Source organism: Rana temporaria, chromosome 1, assembly GCF_905171775.1.
Source record: "Rana temporaria chromosome 1, aRanTem1.1, whole genome shotgun sequence".
Lineage (NCBI taxonomy): Eukaryota > Metazoa > Chordata > Amphibia > Anura > Ranidae > Rana > Rana temporaria.
In genome coordinates, this window is record NC_053489.1 from 465,375,347 (window position 1) to 465,397,270 (window position 21,924).

General features: G+C 41.9%; 1 protein-coding gene across 2 annotated transcripts in view; it reads left to right on the forward strand.

Annotated features, from left to right (window-relative positions):
- The window catches only part of RAP1GDS1 (Rap1 GTPase-GDP dissociation stimulator 1), a 191,391-nt gene that overhangs the window by 108,805 nt on the left and 60,662 nt on the right, over positions 1 to 21,924 (forward strand). The window contains exons 3-5 of one of the 2 annotated variants that reach the window (XM_040328113.1): positions 762 to 884; positions 5,558 to 5,683; positions 14,355 to 14,501. In XM_040328113.1, coding sequence (XP_040184047.1) covers positions 762 to 884; positions 5,558 to 5,683; positions 14,355 to 14,501 — 396 coding nt within the window. The remainder of the gene's footprint in view (positions 1 to 761; positions 885 to 5,557; positions 5,684 to 14,354; positions 14,502 to 21,924) is intronic. The other variant, XM_040328123.1, reaches the window with a different exon arrangement.

Below are 21,924 nucleotides of genomic sequence, written 5' to 3' on the forward strand. Positions count from 1 at the left end.
TTCATATTGTGAGAGCACCGAAAGCTGAAAATTGGTCTGGTTAGGAAGGGGGTTTAAGTGCCCAGTGGTCAAGTGGTTAAATGCTATATTACATGCTGTTCATACTCATTTAAAAAGTAAACATACAGAAAGAGAAGACATATCGGACTGCTTGCTGCTTAAATAAATAATTTATTTTGGGATTGCTTAGAGCTAGCTCCATACGTGGATAGGATGGGGAGAACCTCTGTCAGTTGTTAATGGCCAAGGTGCTATTGGAGTGATTTCCCATCAGTTCTTGTGCGGTTCTACTTCCATATGCATCTGAATAATCCGACAGAGCTCTGAAACCAGCCTTTCTCAACCTTATTACCCTTGGGGAAACCTCCACAAAATTTTTAATTCCTGAGGAACCCTGCTAAAACCAGTTTATTGGGAGATGTGTGTGTAGGTTGGGGGGGGGGGGGGTGGCGGCATCGGGCAGTGGCAATTACATTGGTGTAAATGTGAAAATGTCATTGGTGTAATGTAGCTGGCTCTGCCAAGTGGTGTTGGCCCTGAAACTTTGTATGCACCATCAGATGGAAGGTCAATCGGCCATAGCTGAAGGAACCCCTAGCAACTTCTGGAGGAACCCTGGTTGTTGTAAACTAACAAAGCTGTAAAAAAAAATTGAAATTCAAGTGTGTTTTATTCAATGCTCAGTATTAGATGTGAAGAACCTATAACAAGGTACAAGTCGCAATCTGTCTGTATTAAACTGTGGTAATGTTTTCTTTTAGATATAGAGAGCAGTGAAAAAATGCAGCAGAGCGGAATCCTTCAAGTCTTTGCAAGTCTTTTGAATTCACAATCGTCCTGCACAGCAAAAATGGCTCACATCATAGCAGAAATAGCAAAAAATGGTGAGGTTTTCCAAGAGAACTTTATCTGCTGGAACATCGTCAGTTATTCATCTCATTTGTCAGTATGTTTTAATTCATTTTCATTTCATTTTTTTGTTGTTGAAGCTAGTTCTGTTATTGTCATTCCCTTTTTATTTTATCTTTTTAGATATTTTGTTATATTTTATAAATGTTTATTACATAAACCACATATATTGGCGCTACAGGTGATCATTAAAAGCCACCCTTTAGTCCAGTTACATCAATCATTACAGGGAAAGAATGATGGATTTTGGTCAATATTGATTTTTTTTTTTTTTTTTTTTTATTTACATGTTTATAAATTGATACCTTTGTGTTATTATTTCATTGCTTGCTTGTTTTAAACGTAAAGTATAACTAAAGACAAAACCCTTTATTTTATGGAGTGGAGGGGGAGTAGAACTCTCCTGTCAGGAGAGATTCACACTCTCTATATGTCATGTTATGTTGTTCATTATCGCCATGAGTGAAAGTGAAAGAAAATCCCACGTTTAGGGTCGTCCCCATATTAACCAAACTGAAAAAAAAGTTTTGCCTTTTAGTTCTGTTTTAAGGAATGGTTTATGTTTTCAAATAAGATTGTTACTTTAGATGTCATGTTTCATAAAAATGTAAGGGCCCTTTCACACCAGCGGACGAACGGTCCGCTTTTCATAAGTCCGTTTACGGACTTACAATGGTTCCCTATGGGATCACGGCCGTTAGCGGATGGAGCATCCGCTAACGTATGTAATCACCCGCCTCCGTCAGGATCCGGTTTTTCAGACGGAAGAAAACCCTATTTTTCTTCCGTCTGACGGATCGGATCGGATAAATACGGACAGACGGTCCGTATTCATCCGATTCCCCATAGGGGAGAGCGGAGGAGAGACAGGGCGGTCTCTGCACTGTGTGCGGGGACCGCCCTGTCAGCCGACTGCTCAGCGGGGATTAACGGAGGAATCCCCGCTGAGCCAAACGGGCTAACGGAGCGGATCAATACGGATCCACTCTGTGTAAAAGAGCCCTAAAAGCTGAAGCACCCACTGCCAGCTGATTTTTTATTTTTTTTAAAGTGACATTAAAAGCTCAACTCCAGGCACAGATATGTTGGGAAGTTGTGATAAGTGATAACTTGTTACTTAGGTGTGACACATGGCTGGATTGCTGCACTGTACTTTAAAATCAATAATTTTCATTAGCCCGTATAGTTCAGCTCCATCAATACTTCCAGCCTGCTCCAGATATGAGAGCTGTAGGTCTCATAGACTGCATTATTAGTGGAGTTTTTCCACCCTCCTCTCCATTTGGTCATTTGCTAAACATTGTGTATTGTGTGAACGGCCAAGACAGTAGTGCTGCAGTCTGAGACCTGCAGCTCTCATATCTGGAGCAGGACAGAAATAAAGCAGGGGCTGTACTAATTGGCATAAAGAAAAGTATTGATTTCACAGTGCAGTGTAGCAATCTAATGATATGTAGAGCTGGCCATACATTATAACATTGTCCCTTTTTAGATTTACCTTCAACTATATAGTGCAAGGGCCTGCATGTTTGCATACAAATTGAAAGTGTCTAGGTTTGACCTTATATTTAATGGTTTTAGTAAATCTAAAGGAAAATTGTATAATGTATGGCCAGCCTTACACTTGAGTAGAGTTAACAATTGTTTACACAGAACGTACCAAAATTTCTGTCTGGAGTTCTGATTTAAGTGACATCTGGCTCCTTTTCTGTGTGATTAATGAGTAGAAGGTTTTTAAAAAATGCATGGGCCAAATATACAGGTGAAACTCGAAAAATTTGAATATCGGGCAAAAGTTCATTTATTTTACTAATGCAACTTAAAAGGTTAAACTAATATATGAGATAGACTCATTACATGCAAAGCAAGATAGTTCAAGCCGTGATTTGTCATAATTGTGATGATTACGGCTTACAGCTCATGAAAACCCCAAATCCACAATCTCCGAAAATTTGAATATTGTGAAAAGGTGCAATATTCTAGGCTCAAAGTGTCCCACTCTAATCAGATAATTAAGCCATAACACCTGCAAAGGGTTTCTGAGCCTTTAAATGGTCTCTGTCTGGTTCAGTAGGAATCACAATAATGGGAAAGACTGCTCAGCTGACAGTTGTGCCGAAGACCTTTATTGACACCCTCCATAAGGAGGGAAAGCCTCAAAAGGTAATTGTAAAAGAAGTTGGATGTTCCCAAAGTGCTGTATCGAAGCACATTAATAGAAAATTATGTGGAAGGGAAAAGTGTGGAAGAAAAAAGGTGCACAAGCAGCAGGGATGACCGCAGCCTGGAGAGAATTGTCAGGAAAAGGCCATTTAAAAGTGTTGGGGACTTTCACATGAAGTGGACTGAGGCTGGAGTCAGTGCATGAAGAGCCACCACACACGGGTCCTGGACATGGGCTTCAAATGTCGTATTCCCCTTGTCAAGCCACTCCTGAACAACAAACAATGTCAGAAGCGTCTTACCTGGGCTAAGGAAAAACACACCCGGTCTGTTGCTCAGTGGTCCAAAATCCTCTTTTCTGATGAGAGCAAATTTTGCATCTTATTTGAAAACCAAGGACCCAGAGTATGGATGAAGAATGGAGAGGCACACACTGCAAGATGTTTGAAGTCCAGTGTGTAGTTTCCACAGTCTGTGTTGTTTTGGGGAGCCATGTCATCTGCTGGTGTTGGTCCACTGTGCTTCATTAAGTCCAGGGTCACCGCAGCCGTCTACCAGGAGATTTTGGAGCACTTCATGCTTCCTTCCAGAGACGAGCTCTATGGGGATGCTGACTTCATTTTTCAGCAGGACTTGGCACCTGCCCACACTGCCAAAAGCACCAAATTGGCCAGCAAACCGCCTGACCTGAACCCCATAAAGAATCTGTGGGGCATTGCCAAGAGAAAGATGAGAGACATGAGACCGAACAATGCAGAAGAGCTGAAGGCCGCTATTGAAGCATCCTGGTCTTCCATAACACCTGAGCAGTGTCACGCTGCATTGAGGGGCCCAAACCAAGTACTGAGTACATATACATGCTTATACTTTTCAGAGGTCCGATATTGTTCTATGTACAATCCTTGTTTTATTGATTGCATGTAATATTCTAATTTTCTGAGATTGTGAATTTGGGGTTTTCATGAGAGTAAGCCATAATCATCACAATTATGACAAATCACGGCTTGAACTATCTTGCTTTGCATGTAATGAGTCTATCTTGTATATTAGTTACACCTTTTAAGTTGCATTAGTGAAATAAATAAACTTTTGCACGATATTCAAATTTTTCGAGTTTCACCCGTAGATAGTCCAAACAGGATTGCTGCACTTAAGTTGTATTAAATAAATGAACAAAGTTTGTACACACACACCTAAAAAAAAGTATGTGTATTTTATTTATATTTTTTTCTTGTCTAGGCTTGTAAAATGATGATAATACTTATTATTGTTCTTTTGGATATACCGGGAGTTGTTTTTTTGGTTATGTATACAAATTCACGATATGTGTTTGTTCATATTGAATGTAGTGATAAAAACGGTAGCACCTAATGAGCCATGTGTCTACATATGTCTACATGCATTTTATCATTTGTTAATTGGCCTCATTGGCTCAAAATGATTAATTGATCCCATATGAAAGAAATTTGTATTTATATGCTTGTAAAGATCACCATTATTGTATGTGTCCTGTTCTGAAGAAGGGCCTTATTTGTATAGCCCGAAACTGTCATCGTACAGAAATCCGCACGTAAACAATACGCGGGGCGTGTCCGTGGCGTCGCCGCGACGATGACGTGGGCGGGCCTGCCAGTTAAATGCTTCCACGCATGCGTCGAAGTCATTCGACGCATGCGAGGGATGGCGGGCGCTCGGACATGTACGGTAGGTCTGTACAGACGACCGAACATGTCCGAGCGGGCAGGATTCCAGCGGACTGTTTTAAAACAAGTCCAGGAATATTTGCCCACTGGGAAAAGGCCCGGCGGGCAAATGTTTGCTGGAATCCTGCACGCTCGGGCCTACACACGACCGAACATGTCTGCTGAAACTGGCCCGCGGACCAGTTTCAGCAGACATGTTTGGTCGTGTGTACGGGGCCTTAGAGTAAAGATAAGTAAGGCTAGCCATAGATGAGTCATCACGGGGTTAAAAATACGGACCAGATACCCTCTTCCACACACTCGCTGTAGTCTATAGCCTTCAACACTGACCAGTTCAGGTTTTCTAAAGAGAAAACATAGAGGAGAAATAGAAATCTCAGCTAGGATATATGGATGGGGATGAATCGCTGCCCTGACTCCTTCTTCAGTTCTGTGTGTGACTTTGAGCTTGAGCTATAAACTCTGTAAGCACAGGATTATTTTAATGGGAGCTTAATAGAAAACACGTTAAAAAAAAAAAAAAAAAAAAGCCTACTGAAGCCTCGTACACACAGAGGGCTGAACGAAAAAAAAAAAAACTGACAGCTCAGTCGGAGCAGATGTACTAACATTGCAATGTTAGTACAGTGATCTCTAATGTTGTGCTATTGTGTTCTGACAGGGGGCCATTGATCTTTCAGCAACATTGTGTGTGTATGTGTATGTTACGTTGGCAGGCAATTTTGAGACAAGCTTGTGTGTGCCAAGCAAATTGTGATTGAATTGTTTTTACCATATTTCAGAACAATTGCGCATTCCATGTGTGGACGCCGGTCTGATTCCACCGCTGGTGCAGCTTCTGAACTGTAAAGACCAGGAGGTGTTGCTGCAAACAGGACGTGCCCTTGGGAATATTTGTTATGATAGCCGTAAGTATTGTATAATCTTGTCATTTTTTGTAAAGTGAACCTGCTAAAAGATCTCTCTGGATGGCTCCTCCTGTGTATAGCAAATAACACTCGGTGGGCTTAGAAGATAAACTGACAAAAAATGTCAATCTTGTGTTGCTGAGGATGACTAGTGCGGCCCTAGGGAGCTTAGTAGTCCCCGATTGCAGAAAGGTAATCATCAAATGTTTGGACTCAAGTGTTATATTAAAAGCAGAAAAAGCTCCTCCTTAAAGGGGTTTTTCTGCAGGAGCTGCAATGTTAGGTTAAAAAAACTGGTTTAATAGTCTGTGTTCATTAAAAGCTAGGCCAATTGAAAGACTCACCTGATTAGTCTGCTTGCTGTACACTGGAAAGGCTACTGAAATCATCACTGAACTTGTGTATGAGCCTGTGAGCCCCATTCAGAATTTTAAAAACTGCATTTGATTTGCATAAGTTTTTTTTATAATGCTGTGTTATCCTCTGAAATATGGTCTAATTATAAAATAATGTAGACATATCGTAAAAAGGAGATTTTTTTGGTTGTGATGTCTGGGCACAATGTAATATTGTAAACCTTAAATTTACACCTTTAAGTTGAAATGGTAAGGTTTGCCAGAATGTTAATATTTATAATTTAACACACCTAATGTCTTCTGCATGAAATCTAATTTTCCTTTTTCCATAACTGCTTTTCAGTGTCTTTGTTTTATGCAGCAAAACCTTCTCTGATGAATATCAGTTGGCATGCATGGACCTGATTCAGCCATTTCTAATATCTCTGTTGTTTTTCTCACTGTGACAAGCGTATAAATGTAGTGGGGTGCTCGTCGGTCTCTTCGCTATAAAGCTGAAACACCTCTCTTTGTTAGTCCAGAATATGACATTTTACCCCAATGCTTCTGTAAAACGGCGCTAATCGTGTACCTCATTTTCCTACTCTCATCTGTTGTCTGCCTGTAAATTATTTATCTTCCTAGTGCTCTGTTCTGCTGTATATTTTTAAAGTGATGTTTGCTAAATAACTTATCGTGAGGCTACAGCAATTCGCAAGCCTTTGCGTCTAACAATTTCTGCTTTCTTTGCCTAATTTGGAGATCAGTAATGCTTTGCAAATGACTACAAGTACATATAGGACCTCATGCACCCTGGACATTTTTGCAGCTGCTTTTAGGGGCGCCTGGCATTTTTTTTCCTGCCTATGAACTCCCCCGCATGTTGGCCTATGTGATTATGCACACACTGGACTAGATTTATGTAGCATTTACGGCGGCGTAATTTCAAATCTGCACCGGCATATCGTTACGCCGATTCTCAAAGGCAGATGCGCTCCAAAAATAGGCTTCCTCCGCCGACGTAACTTGAATGCGGTGGCGTATAATTGTGTGCAATATTACGTTGGCCGCTAGGGGCGCTTTCTTTGTATTCGGCATAGAATATGCAAATTACCTAGATACGCCGATTCACAAACGTACGTACGGCCGGCGCAATTTATTTACGTTGTTTACGTTAGGCTTTTTCGGCGTAAGGTTGTTCCTGCTATTAGGAGGCGCAGCCACTGTTAAGTATGGACGCCGTTCCCGCTTCGAAATTTTAATTTTTTACGTCGTTTGCGTAAGCCGTTCGAGAATAGGGATGGACGTAATTTACGTTCATGTCAAAACCAATACGTCGTTGCGCCGTACTTGGGAGCAATGCACACTGGGATATGTACACGGACGGCGCATGCGCCATCCGTACAAAACGTCAATCACGTTAGGTCATCATAGATTTACATAAAACACGCCCCCCCTTCCACATTTGAATTAGGCACGCTTACGCCGACCCCATTTACGCTACGCCGCCGCAACTTATGGAGCAAGTGCTTTGTGAATACTGCACTAGCTCCTGTAAGTTGCGTCGGCGTAGCGTAAATACAATACGCTGCGCCGCCGTAACTATGCGCGCCCCTACCTGAATCTAGCCCATTGTCTTTTAGCAGCGTTTAATGGCAGGGCTTTTCTAGGCAAAAAAAAAAACATTGCCAGTGCATCCAGGGGCAGCAGAGTTTAGGCAGAAAAAAGTGTTGGTGCTTCTAAAAGCATCTAAGCATATGTTAATGTTAATTCATTTCAATGGGCAGAGTAAATTATTACTCTGGCCAATGGAATGAATTAACGCTCAAGAGCTTGACACCTGTAAATGCGCCTAAACGTTTGTAAAGGCCTTAGACACGTTTACAAGCATCAGGCAAATGTCATGTGTGCATAAGGCCTAAGACTGGTTGTCTCATCCTTTATGCCTTCTATGTGTAGCAAATTTTCAAAAACTGGAAATCCTATAAGTGAACTCAATGTGCCTTAAAATGTTTTTAATGTAATGGTGATAACGTTCAAGCAGCTAGTGTAGCCTTTGTTCACCTATGTTTATTTTCAGATGTCCTTTGCATCCTTGTTCTAGAATTTACAACTTTATATCAAAGTCGAGATACGCCTGCCCCCTCCTAGCACTAAACTAAGCCCACTTCCATTGTGTCGTTGATTGCCAGAATCTCAGCTGGCAGTATGAGGATGAAAGTATATGTAAACCCTCAATTTGTAAAACAATCTGTCCTGTTTAAAATAGAAATGACAGGCAAAACAACCGATTACATACCCTCTGTTCGCAGCTGCATAAGGAGCTCAAAGAGCAGATTGAGGTGAAACAGCAGCACACTGAGCTTCCATTGAATGGCTAAAAGGGGGGAGGGGGGGAACTTTCAGGACAGGTCTGATCATTGTTGGAAAGTAGTTCTCAGCACAGCTAGTGAACGGATCATGGTGTGCTCTCGTGCCTAGTATAGTCAGTTTTTAATGAGAAAGCAGGGCGACTGACAGGCACTCTAGGGATTTTATACAAAGGATTTTATACAATGAGGCATCATGTACACGGGACGTTGTTTAACCTCTACTGAACGATTTAACTTGACAGCTAGAAACCAGCATCTAAAAACGGTAGTTTAGCTGCCTTTACATGCCGAGTTTAGCCGTGTTTGCATCTGGAAGCATTTGAAAAAAAGGAAAATTTTCTTTGTTAAAATGAAAAACATCTGTAAACGAACCGCCTCTAAACACAGCTTCTGAACGCATTTTATTGGGCTCCATAGAGGTGAATGGAGGAGCCACTGATCGTGTCAAAGGGGTCTAAGGCTGCTTTCACACTGATGCGCTGTGGTTTACCCACACCATGGGTGCAGTGCACCTGTGGCTTTCCAGCGAGCTAGCTGCACTTTGCCATAGACTTCTATTATATCCTGCAGGTGTGGAGCACTGTCTGAAAGCGCAACAAACCAGCGGGTTAAAAACAGAGTGCATTTGGTATCGCTCCGCACTCCACAGGAAGCATCAGCTTATGCGGCTCTGCTGTGCAGCCGCTTGCTTCCTCTACAGCCGGCTTCATTCAGAACACTGATGCTCTAAGGTTGGCGGGTTAGAAAATCATGATCTGGGCTTGCCAAACCACCATCCCAAAGGAGGAGGTCGTGGGCCACATCAGAGGGCTCTGCGGGCCACTGGTTGGGCATTCCTGCCTTACATGGTACAGCAGACACATATCAGGAATATGAAATGTTGGCTTTACATATACTTTAAATGGCAGTGGGCATGCTTATTATTATGCAGGATTTATATAGCACTGACAGTTTACGCAGCGCTTTATAACTTGAGATATAGCTTTACCATGTACCGCTGACAGTAGGATTACCAGGCCTTCACAGGGTACAAAGGGGAGGGCAAATAGATAGTTAAGCCACTTCACTATCCTTAACCTGCTAAAGGTACTAGGGTGTACACTTGCTTTGTGGGACACTGAAAACGATCCCCCTTGATGCGTTTGACAGTAGGTACTGCCACTAAACACACAACATATTTGAGTGAATATGTGATACCATACAAGGCTTGAATTTCAATCGTTCAATTCTTGCCATCGGCGCTACAAATTTATAAATTGCTTGAGCTGCATGGAAAATTATTGGCTAAACAGTGTGTGCATCCTATCAGATGCATTCACTGTTCAGGTATTCAGGCAGCTGGTACCTGAATACAATAGAATATTGGAAATGTACACATGTACAGATAACCTAATGCCCTCTTAACATGGCCAAACCAATTGGGTCCGATGGTCAGCTTTTTGGCGGACCTGATTGGACCATCCATTGCCCTGGACATGTCTGTTGACACCCACCAACATCCAATCCTATGTGCTAAAAACAGACGGATGGGGATCTGGTTCTCATATGTCTAGTGGATCAGATGAGATGGACGTCGGGTGTAAACAGATAGGCGGTTCGGTTAGGGTTTCCACTTGAAGAATAAGGCTAGGACTCAGAAATTGGAATAGGGTCAAAGGTCAGAAGGCAGGTCCCCAGAGGGGCGGGGGCGGGGTTTACCGACCCCACCAAAGTGTACCACTTTCCCCGACTTGTTCATTCCCCGACTTAGTTGGGGTAAGCGTTTGGCATGCTGTGTCTGCTTTGCATAAGCAGGAATGAGAGGATGGATTTCAAGCTGAGCAGGCAGAGTCCGTCCAATGTGAAAGGGGTCTTAGTTATGAAAACTGGAGAGGGTGGTGTAAAACGTTTTAGCCCTGGTTCACACTGGGTACGATTTGGAACGATTTGAGATGCGATTTGACATGTCAAATCGCATCTCAAATCGGCGGCAATTGTCGGCAATGGTACTGTCCTAATCAGTGCGACGCCGCATCTGCGATTTCAAAAAGTAGTTCCTGTACTACTTTTTGCGATTTCGGGCCGCGATTTACATTAAATTGCGGCCGAAATCGCGGCAAAATCGCAGCCGCGAAATCGTGGTAAAATCGCGCATTTTACCGCGATTTTGATTTCGCAGCAGTGTGAACCTAGGCTCAATCTTATTTCTTTTCTCTTTGCATTCATCATTGTGCTGATTTGTCTAGGCATGGTTCCTTATGTACAGTCAAAACTGTTTATGTCCAGCCCAGGTGAGCAAACAATAAGGAGCGGCCTCAACCTTCATGTTTCGACCCACCCACCATAGGGTATCACTTTTTAGTTGGGATCTGTTTTGTGGCGCTGTCATGTCAATGGTTGACAACAGGGCTGTGTGTCTTTCCCTCAAAGCCCATCTCCAGAAAAAAGCTTTTGAAATATCAAATACTTCTGTCAAGTTTTTAATGCAGTCTGTGACACCATCGGCAAATATTCACTGGTGCCTACAACAGCAGCTAAAAAAAACTAAGTTGTAGGGGTTGTCACTGGGGCAGTAGAACATACAGTAATAAAAAATAAATAAAAACTGACAAAAGTTGTCCTCTGTTCTTCTCTGCTTTTACTGAAAAGTTTTTTTTTGCAGTTTTTGGAGACCTATACCCATTTGGGACACCGACCTGAAAATAAAAAAAGGGGTTCTGTCACTTTCCCACCAGGAGCAAAACTAAAAAATTATAAGTTTTGGATAGATTTGGGCATTAACAGCAAGTCGGGTCCTACCTTTAATTTTTTTTAAAAGCCTGTCAATCCTGGAGACAGCAAATATAGGGTCCGACTAAATACATTTGCCAACACTTAATTCTATTGATCATATTTTATTTATGATTTTGTACAGATAAAAAAACTAAAACCAGCAAATCCTGGCCCAAAAGGTAAGCTTACTAAAGAAACAAAGACAGAAAAAAAAGCGATTTAAGAAAAAAGCAATAACTCTTAAGAGAACTTAGAGCAGGGGTGCTGAACATTTTGAAGAGCGGGGGCCACTTAAGCGATTTGGTAACCAGTTGCGGGCCACAATGTAATGTAAACGAGTCCTTACTGTCCTGAGCCCCCTTTTAAGACCCTTTTCAGACAGGGTTGAATCCGCTTGCTCAGCGGGAGATCTGTCCACTGATCCCTCTTCTGAGCAGAGTGGTCAGATGACATGTCCGTGTCTGCTCCGCATATGCAGAGCGGACATGGACACAGCCCACTTTGATCCTCCCAATTTTTTTTAGCAAATTCGTGGATTGGAGGTAGACGGTTGTAAACTAGCACAAGTCTGTATATACCTGCAGCTCCATAAAGGTGAATGGAGGGTCCACCTGAAAAACACAGGTGGACCCAGTCAGACCGATCGCGTGAAAGGGGCCTAATGCCTCGTACACGCAACGAGTTTTCTCGTCGAGAAAACTGCCATGACAGCTTTTGGCCATGAAAACTTGGCCATGTGTATGCTCCATGGCAGTTTTCCTGATAGAAAAACCGCCGGGAATCGTGGCAGGAAAAATGAGAACATGTTCTCTTTTTTTTTTTTTTGCGATTCCCGGCTGTCTTTTTCCTGGCAGTTTCCCTATGGGAAACACTGCGGTGGAGCATACACCGACGGGAAAACCTCTAGTGTGTACACAGGGATGGTGACCGAGCAGGGTCTCGGTTTTCACCCCGAGATTCCCGGCAGACTTTTTACTGCCAGGAATCCCAGTCGTGTGTATGGGGCATCAAGCTGCTTTCACACTGATGTGCTTCTCTTTAGCTGAGTCGCTAACTGCACTTTATCATAGACTTTTATTATATCTTGTAGGTGTGATGCACTTTCTGAAAGCACACTAAAACTCCTAATTCGGGATATAATAGAGGTCTATGGCTCGGTGCAGATAACACGCAGGTGCAGATCAGTGTGAAAGCAGCCTAATAACCATTGCAGAAGTCTGATGTAGTATAAATGCTAGTTCACACCAGATGCAGTTCCGTGCGCTTTTTTCTGCAAAAAATGCATGCACAGTGTTTTCCAATGGCTCTAATTCACACCATGCAGTCAGTTTCTGGTCAGTTTCTGCACTGGAAACTGGCTGCATGGTGTGAACTAGAGCCATTGGAATACATGGAAAACACTGTGCATGCATTTTTAGTGCAGACAAAACGTGCACAGAACTGCGTCTGATGTGAACTGGCCCTTAGGCCTGTTGCTAAACTGTGAGATATATATATATATTTTTTTTAATACAAAACTGACCTTTTTAATCCTTCACTTTCTGATCTGCAGGAATTCCTTTTTTCTTCATGCATAGAAAGGGGCAAACTCCAAAATGTTTCTTGTATGTGAACCAGACGACCGTTTGCCTGATTTCTCTTATAGTGTGTAGCAGCCTTTATAGGTGACCTCACTGAGGAGTGGAGGGGGGAGTATGGGCCAGACATGCATAATAAAGTGCCCTGTGTTTTATCCTCTGAGTGTTTAGGAAATTAGCAGAACATGAGATACTTGGAGCTGCCTTTTATATGGTCAAGGGTGGCAGTGAACCACATTGGAAGGAGTACCACAGGTTTGCTTTTTATATTTCCGATTTGAATATTTGTCAAAGTACATGGAAAACAATAGTTTTATAGCCAAAGTCTATTTTTTACACTGTGTAAAATATACAATTCAAAACTATCATTAGAACTAACACTTTAAAGGAAACCTATGCTGAAAGAAATGTGTAGGCTGTCATTACTGCCCCCTTTAAATTCTTAGGCCCCTTTCACATTGAGGCGTTTTTCATGCGGTACAGCGCTAAAAATAGCGCTGCTATACCGCATGAAAATCATGCCCTGTAGTGTTCAATGTGAAAGCCCGAAGGCTTTTACACTGAAGCGGTGCGCTATACTGCGGTATAGGAGCGGTGTGTTCACCGCTCCTATACCGCGCCTTCCCATTGAAATCACTGGGAAACCGTGGTAATACCGCCCGCAACGCGGGCGGTATTAACCCTTTTTCGGCCGCCAGTGGGGGTTAAAACCTCACCACTAGCGCCCGAATATCGCGGTAAATACGACGGTATAGCGGCGCTACAAATAGCGCGGCTATACCGTCACCGCGGCTCCACGCCTCAATGTGAAAGAGGTCTAAGTGCCTGGCAGTCATGCCTGATTCTTTGACTTCAAAGCGTTTTTAGTTGTGGACCCGAAACATGCAGACGATGATGTCAGAACAACATGTGTGCACGGAAGTCCAAAAAGCTTAAATGCACAGAAAAATACATATACAGGTTTTACCTTCCAAAGAATTTTTAATTCTATCTTCCCAGAAATGTACACAGCGATGCCACCCAACAGCTTATTTATTGAAGTTAAGTAATGCTTACAGGTCTCCTCCCTGCCCCAGCCCGTGACTGGGCAGTGAAGGAGAAGCAGCACACTGATGAGCTCACTTCTCTATCACTCTGCTCTCTCTTTCTATCAGCATGTTCCTTGTTGGCACTTGAACTGAGTTGCTCCTTGTGCTGCTTCTTACACTCCCGGTCTGAGCTTTGCTGCACAGAGGCTGATATTAAGTCAAATTCAGGTACCAATAAGAAGTCAGATTTAGGGGCTTGCAAATAAAAATAAATGGTGTATTCATAAATGCAGAGCTGAAATAACTTTTGTCTTTTTTTTATATTTTCCTGGAACTCCGCTTTAAATCCACTTGACTGGCGGGGAGCAAGTATTATCAGAAGTGTCTGCCATATTTCTCTCTGCACAGATTGACATAGATAAGATGACACATTAGTAACTCGCATAGAAGAGAGGAGAGGTTTTTTTGTTTGTATTTTAAGTTGTTTTTGTTTTTATTATTAGCTTTCTGTCTTCATCCTAAATGAAATTCACATTTGCCCCTGGAATACTTTATTGTATAAAAAACGGATGCTTTCTATTTTAATGTGCCTTTTTGTTTGTTTCCAGATGAGGGCAGGCACGCGGTTGACCAAGCGGGTGGTGCAAAAATTGTAGTTGACCATTTGCGGTCAATGTGCACTTTAACAGATCCAGCAAATGAGAAGCTCATGACTGTCTTTTGTGGCATGCTGATGAACTATAGCAATGAGAATGGTAAACTAACCGCTTTATCCAGATCCATACACTATAAAGACAGCTCAGCCTACGGGCTGAGCTTAGAGAATACCTTCACTTCTCAATTTAGCCTTTCACTCTACTGCCAAGCTTTTTACTCTGACTAGGAACCACTTTCTGAGCACAATTAGAGGTCACTTTCACACACGCTGGTGAATTGGGTGTTGAAGGGGAAAAAAGCAGTAGAATTGATTTTTCCAAGTCTGTTTTGATATTTCTTTTGAAATCATAAAATCTGGTGTCAGAATGTCTGCAAGAAAGCTGAAGTGTTAAATGCAAAATAAATTCCCTCCTATACTATGATTTCCATTTTGACTTTGATCGCTGTTCAGCCAGATGGATGTGCGTTGAATCTCGGAAACAATCTGTTCCACGTCCTGCTGTTCTGTGGGGAATTCTATGCAGTTAGTCTGGTACATGTATTTATGTGCTGACCCAGTAACATGCCACATTCTCTCCTGTAGGTGGAGCAAGCGTGCCTCTGTATTTCCATTTCATTTGCCCCTACTTGCCTTCGGGTCCAGTTTTAATGATTTGTTTTAGCTAAAACAATACTTTACGTTTTAATGTCATTTATTCCCAGTGGACCTTTATTTCATATCAAGTATAATGTTTTTATTTTTTAGTACAGTACTGGTATTTACATTTTGTGAAGGGGCCATTAGAAGAAGGCATTAGGGGGTATGTGTGAGGATGATAGAATGAGCATAACCTCTTGTGGTAGCTGTGTACTGAGGTAGTGACATTAGTACAGTCTCCAAAGTGACTGAAGACTGTTGATGATAGCACCCACCGTATAGATTAACTGCAGCCCACTTGGCTTGGCGGTCATATAATTGTGGAATCTCTCTCTTTATGGGGCAGAGGTACATTTATGACCATGTGGGTACTCCTAGCCATCCTCTTAAACTATTTAAAGCGATCCTAAATATTTAGTTTAGTTCCGCTTTGAGTAGAGCTGTAGCCAGGCTATTGACATAAAAATAATTTATTCTTAAAGTGTTACTAAACCAACAACAGTAAAATTAGTCTGTATATGCAGAAAAGCATGCTTTTTATACTCAAAGGGGGGGTAATCCTCTGCATTGTGTAAAAAAGCCTGTTTGATCCTGTCTTCTCTGATCCTCCCCTTCTTTTACTTCTTTTTGAGCGGTTGCATGTGATCAGCACAGAGCCAATTAGCACTGTTCAGACAGAGGGTCAGGGGTCATGCAGCCTCCTTGGACAGTCGGGAGAATGAAAACTGCTTCTACAAGCTTTAACCAGTGCTCAGCCAGACTGCTATATAACGCTGATGAGAAAGTATTTAGTAGTTTTATATTTACTAAAACTATTGCATTTCCATGTTCTGTGTGCTGTGGGAGACCAGATTTGGTGAATTCAGGGGTCCTGGGTTTAGTGACACTTTAACAAACCATACATACATTTTTAGAAGAAGCCCTTTTTGACTATTGTCGCTGCTGACAATGTGGGGACCTGCTCATTCTTCAGGTTTTTAGCAAAGATACTTCCACTTGTTCTCAGAATCTCATTTTGCTCTTCACCTCTAGCGGTGGCAGCACGTCAGCCGTGTAGAGGAATACAAATTTAATTACAATTGCAAAATAAATTTTCACTTAGCTTAGTGATTTGAGGTCAAACTCACGTGGCAAAGAATACCCAATCCTGTTCAAGGACATACAAAAAGATTTTTTTTTATGATTTGGATCATTTCACCTCATTTACTAAGCTAAGGGAAAAAATGCTCTACTGCTTTAGAAAATCAACACCCGAGTGTATAGCCATTTAAATGTACCTTCTACCGAATTTGCAAAGGCAGCATGCTGGCTTAAAGTGGTTCTAAAGCCTTAAAGTGGATGTACCCAGTGAATGAACAACCTTGGATGATACACAGAGATTAAACAAATCCCCCTACATAGGTTTTACTTGTAAATCTACTGTCTTCCCCTTTCTTCACTTTTTGGAAAGTGCAGATCGTGTTAAAAATGTGCCAGTCCTGCTGTCTCAATGGAGGCTTTCCGTGGGGGCACCCGCTTAAGAGAAGGGGTCTGGAGCGCCGGTGGGGGACCCCAGAGGAAGAGGATCAGGCTGCTCTGTGCAAAAACATTGCTCGGAGCAGGTAGGTATAGCCATGTTTTTTATGTTATTTAAAAAAAACTTGGTTTAATATCACTTTAAAAGGCTAAGTTCACCATTGTTTTTATTATTATTTCCAGCAACCCTATGTACCAATATACCATTAATGTACCTCTGTTGCAGAAAAAAGCTTTCTATGATTTTTAGAACAAGGCCTTACCTCAGCCCTGATGTGTTGCATAGAAAGGTTCATAACGTCCTGGTATGTAGATTTGGGACATGAAAACTGACACAGGAAAAGGGTGAACTTAGCCTTTAACCCGTGCAAGTTACTGAGGTGTTAAACTGCAGATGATTGTTTAAAGCAGTATGTACCATGCAAATCTAGCTTCTCCCCAGCAACATATGCTCACCTTTCCTTTGCTTCCCTATCACTCTGTGCAGCTGCAGGGAGCAAAGGAAACACCCAGTACTGGAGCATGTGACCCATCCCACTTTATATCATCTGACAGTGCTGCTAATTGGTGATTGGCTACTTTCTGGTACATAGGGGAGAGAATCTTCAGCCCTTCAAAGCTCCACCTACAGCTCCTTATTTCTTTTTAGCGCCTGAGGGTTGAACAGAGCCCCAGGGAAAGCAGAAAAGGTAAGTATGTGGTTCTGGGAGAGAGGGAACTGCAGCGGAATTTAAAGTACACATATGTGAAAAAAACACATTTTCACCCAATGATCATGTAATATTACAAATGCTAAAAAATAAATTCTATATAGATCACTATTCCTCTGCCTAGAGTATTCCTTTCAGATGATAAAGGACATTTTAGATCAATAGATCCTTGTGATAATGTGTTTGTGTATATAGCTGGGGTTCAGTAGTGAATTGCCACCTTTGCATCCCCCAGCTGGAATTGAGTTACCGGTAACTTCATATAGTGCTGAATTTTCAAAGTGGTGTGATAAATCTCATACACTGAATATTTTAGATTTGTGTTGCTTTTACGTTATTTCTGTCCTCAAACACTATAACTAGTTACCATGTAGGTCAAATGGGATTCTAGTTGCTAGTTTATTCAAATGTTGCAAGCTTGTAGAGCTTTTCATATCTGTCCCCAAGTGGCTGCCCTCTCATTTTATGACATTATTGCCACTTCAGTGCTAATGTGACCATACATGGTGGAGCCCGAGACATGGAAGTTGTGGCTTGGCATACAATTTGTCATCTACTGTCCTTGTTAGAATAAGATTCACTATTTCTGTGTTTTGAGAGCTGTTGTAATAAGTAGTTCTGCTTCTTTTTCAGGATGATCACTTATGTGATGTGACATTCTTTTTTTTCAGCTGCTGTAACATTCTATTTTTGCATCCTTATTGTTTTTATTTCAGCATCTTAAAGGCACCCACACATCATGTTGACCCAATTGTAATAGGTGTAGAGGAATATATAATGAGGATACGGCTTTGTTACTTCCATGCTTAGGACTTATTCCTCCCTCTATGCTTTTCATTATATTTGTATATACTAGCTGGTCAGATCACATTTATACTGGCTTCAAATCTCTTTTCCCCTGGTGATGTCTCACACAATCACTAGACTATGGGGTCGATTTACTTAAACTGAGGGGCAGATCCACATACAATTGCATGGGCGCAGCGTATGTGAGATACGCTACGCCGCTGTAACTTACTTTTTTTATCTTTGAATCCACAAAGAATTTGCGCCATAAGTTACGGCGGCATAGTGTATCTCTAGCGGCGTAATTCAAATCGGCGAGTAGGGGGCGTGTTTCATTTAAATGAAGCGCGTCCCCGCGCCGAACGAACTGCGCATGCGCCGTTCCTAAATTTCCCGCCGTGCATTGCGCTAAATGACGTCGCAAGGACGTCATTGTTTTGACGTGGACGTAAATTACGTCCAGCCGCATTCACGGACGACTTGCGCAAACAAAATTAAATATTTTCAAATTCGACGCGGGAACGACGGCCATACTTAACATTGCGTACGCCACCAAATAGCAGCTTTAACTATACGCCGAAAAAAGCCGACCGGAAACGACGTAAAAGAATGCGCCGGCCGCTCGTACGTTCGCTGATCGTCGGAAATAGCTAATTTGCATACTCAACGTGGAATACGACGGGAACGCCACCCATCGGACGCCGAAGAATTGCATCTAAGATCCGAAGACGTACGCCTGTCGGATCTAACCCAGATGCCGTCGTATCTTGTTTTGAGGATTCAAAACAAAGATACGACGCAAGAAATTTGAAAGTACACCGGCGTATCACTAGATACGCCGGCGTACTCTCTTTGTGGATCTGCCCCTGAGAGTTTAAAATCTGGTGCAGCTCTGCATAGAACCCAATCGGCTTCCAGGTTTTATTGTCAAAGCTTCATTGATCAAGCTGAAATTAGAAGCTGATTGGTTACTATGCACAGCTGCACCAGATTTTACAATCTCCAGTTTTAGTAAATCAACCTCCTGTGTCTCCAAGGTATTGTGTTACAGGCATCACATGGTAGAGTTTTTGGTGGAAATAAATGGCCAACATTTCACTATGTCAGGAGTTAGAGTTTTATACAGAGTAGTTTTGCTTCAGTTGCCTACAGATATAACAATGGCTTGGATTTGTTAATCATCACATGGCTATGGGTAGACACTTAAGCTGGCCATAGATCAAAATTTGGACGGTTCAGCATAGAGTGGCCCGAATTTCAATCCATGTGTGGCATGCAGCTGAACAGAAGTTGATCTACTGACGACTTCTGTCCAGCCACCCTGTCAGAAATGACCTGGCTCCAGGAGGTGTCTGTCTGCACCCCTTACTCTCCAGTACCATAACCACTGGACCTCCAGAAGATTTACCCCCCTTCATGACCAGAGCATTTTTTTTTTGCGATACGGCAGTGTGTTACTTTAACTGACAATTGTACGGTTATGCAACACTGTACATAAATACAATTTGTAATTTTTTCCCCACAAATAAGCTTTCTTTTGGTGGTATTTGATCACCACTATGTTTTTTTTTTTTTTTTGCGCGCTATAAACAAAAAAGACCGCAATTTTTTTTTGGGGGGGGGGGAGGGGGGACATTTTTTACTTTCTGCTAATAAACATAACCAAAAAAAAAAAAGCTAAAAAGTTATAGCGTCTACACGCTATGGGGAATATATATATTTTTTATATATACTGTTAATGAAGGTGATCAACGACTTATAGCAGAACTGCGATATTGCAGCGGACAATCTGACACTTGTAGGAATCAGTGACACTAATGCAGACACTCAAGACAGTTCTGTCTTTCTCAGTGCTAAAAAATATACACTGTCACTGTACTAATGACATTGGTTGGGAAGGGGTTAAACATCTAGGGTGAGAAAAGGGTTAAATGTGTGCCTAACCAGTGTTTCTGTGTTTTACTATGTGGTACTTCTACTAATGGATGTACTGGATTTTTTCCCCTGCTTTGCAGGGAAACCAAATCCACATTCTCAGCTGACAGGATGGAACTCTGCCTTGTTTACATAGACAGAGCTCTGTTCTGTCTTTCTCTGTGTCGATCAGTAGGTGTTGACGGTCATCCATTGGCTGGCACCCGCTGATAGGCTTATGCTGTGACTCGTCACAGCACAAGAGGTGCGCTCCCTACCTGGAAGTGCCACATTATGTGCTAGGTACGTGATCTGGCACAGGAGAGACACTTTGCCCCCGTATAACCAAGTAATGTGGCCGGCAAGTGGTTAACGAGTATACTTGGCTGGCATTAACATGCCTGTTTTGACCAAAGTTTTACCATTCTCCATTGTCTTTAACATCTTTATGCTTTCACAGAAACCAAAAGTCCTAGCAAATGAAGATGTGTCTATTACTTAATATTAGTACACTTTCTGTATTCAGACTTTTTCAGTAAGGCAATTAAAAGTGCAGGAATGATTTGTGTTGGCTAATAATGCACACCAAACGACTAGCTCTTAATGTAGAGGTTATACACTTGGAAGTAGGATGAAATCCCACTGGATTGCCATTGGAAACTGGTGCCCCCATTGGGAGATTTCTCTTCTAATCCTGTTTTGATGACAGCTGTCAAATTTCCCTCACTTTCTGTCATTGTGTCAGTGATCCCCAATTTAGAAAATGAGACTGAATTTTCAAAAGGGAAACAACCATTTTACGATTTTAGGATTTTTAATGTTTACTGACTGCTGGTCTTCTACAATCAGTCTCTGCACCTGTCTGAAGGGGATCCTGCAATTGCTTAAAGTGGAAGGTGGAGGTGTGAACCCAGAGATTTCACCACACAGAATTATCAAGGTCTACTTTTCAGTACAGTGGAATGTACTTCTTGCAGCTCTTTGATTTGCATGTTCTACAATATTGGGAAAGAAAATATTCTGAACATTTTTTTTAAAACCTTGTACCTGGAATTGTAACATTCTGGTTGATTTTATGAATATAAGCTTCCTTCCCCCCCCCTTTTTTTTGTGTGTTTTTTTCCTAATGTTAATTTTTTTCTCAGGAACAGCTTCAACTGGATATTTGAATTGCATGCCCCTATTAAGCTTGCATGCTAAAAATGTGTTAACATGCTATTTACTTCCTTGGTATCCACAGGTTTTATCAACGCTGTATTTTTAAATCCTCTTACAATATTTAAATGTGTAATTTCCATCATTTTCTTTTAACTTGTACTGGTAAAAGTGTGCTTTCTGTGTGCCCATATTGTATTGGGCATGGAGTAGAGTGAAAACGTATTTGTGATGCTGGTTATGGGGCTCACTGAACCCTGATGGGAACAAAAGTTTTATTTTCCTTAGGAATTCACTACTGGTTCCTAACACCAGTATATGTTAATGGTTCACTCACTTAGGCTGGCCATACACAAAGCAATTTTTTTTTTTCCTACAACCAAGGTTTGTAGGAAAGAAATTTGCTCAATTCCCCCATCAACACAGACAGTGTTGATGCAGGAATCCCTTCAGTCGCGCCATTGTCTTCTCCCTGCTGGGGATGGTAGGGAAAACCGTCCCCACTGGGAGAAGACTGTGATCGCGAGAGAATCCTGCAGGCTAGTTGTACCCAAGTTGATTGATTGACTTGGCACATTCGGCCTGCCCATTAACAGTTCAAATCACGGCCGTGTATAGTGGGCCTTAGGCATCTCTTGATTTTCAAAGAGAACTGTTGGGCTTAAGAGAGTGTGTCCACTGGCAAGACTGCCCATCCTCAAGCAGGTTTACTTAAAGTGGAGGTTCACCCAAAAAATCAATTTTTAACAGTAGATTGGGCCTAATTACGGGAAGCAGAATCGGGTGTTTTGATTAAAATCAATG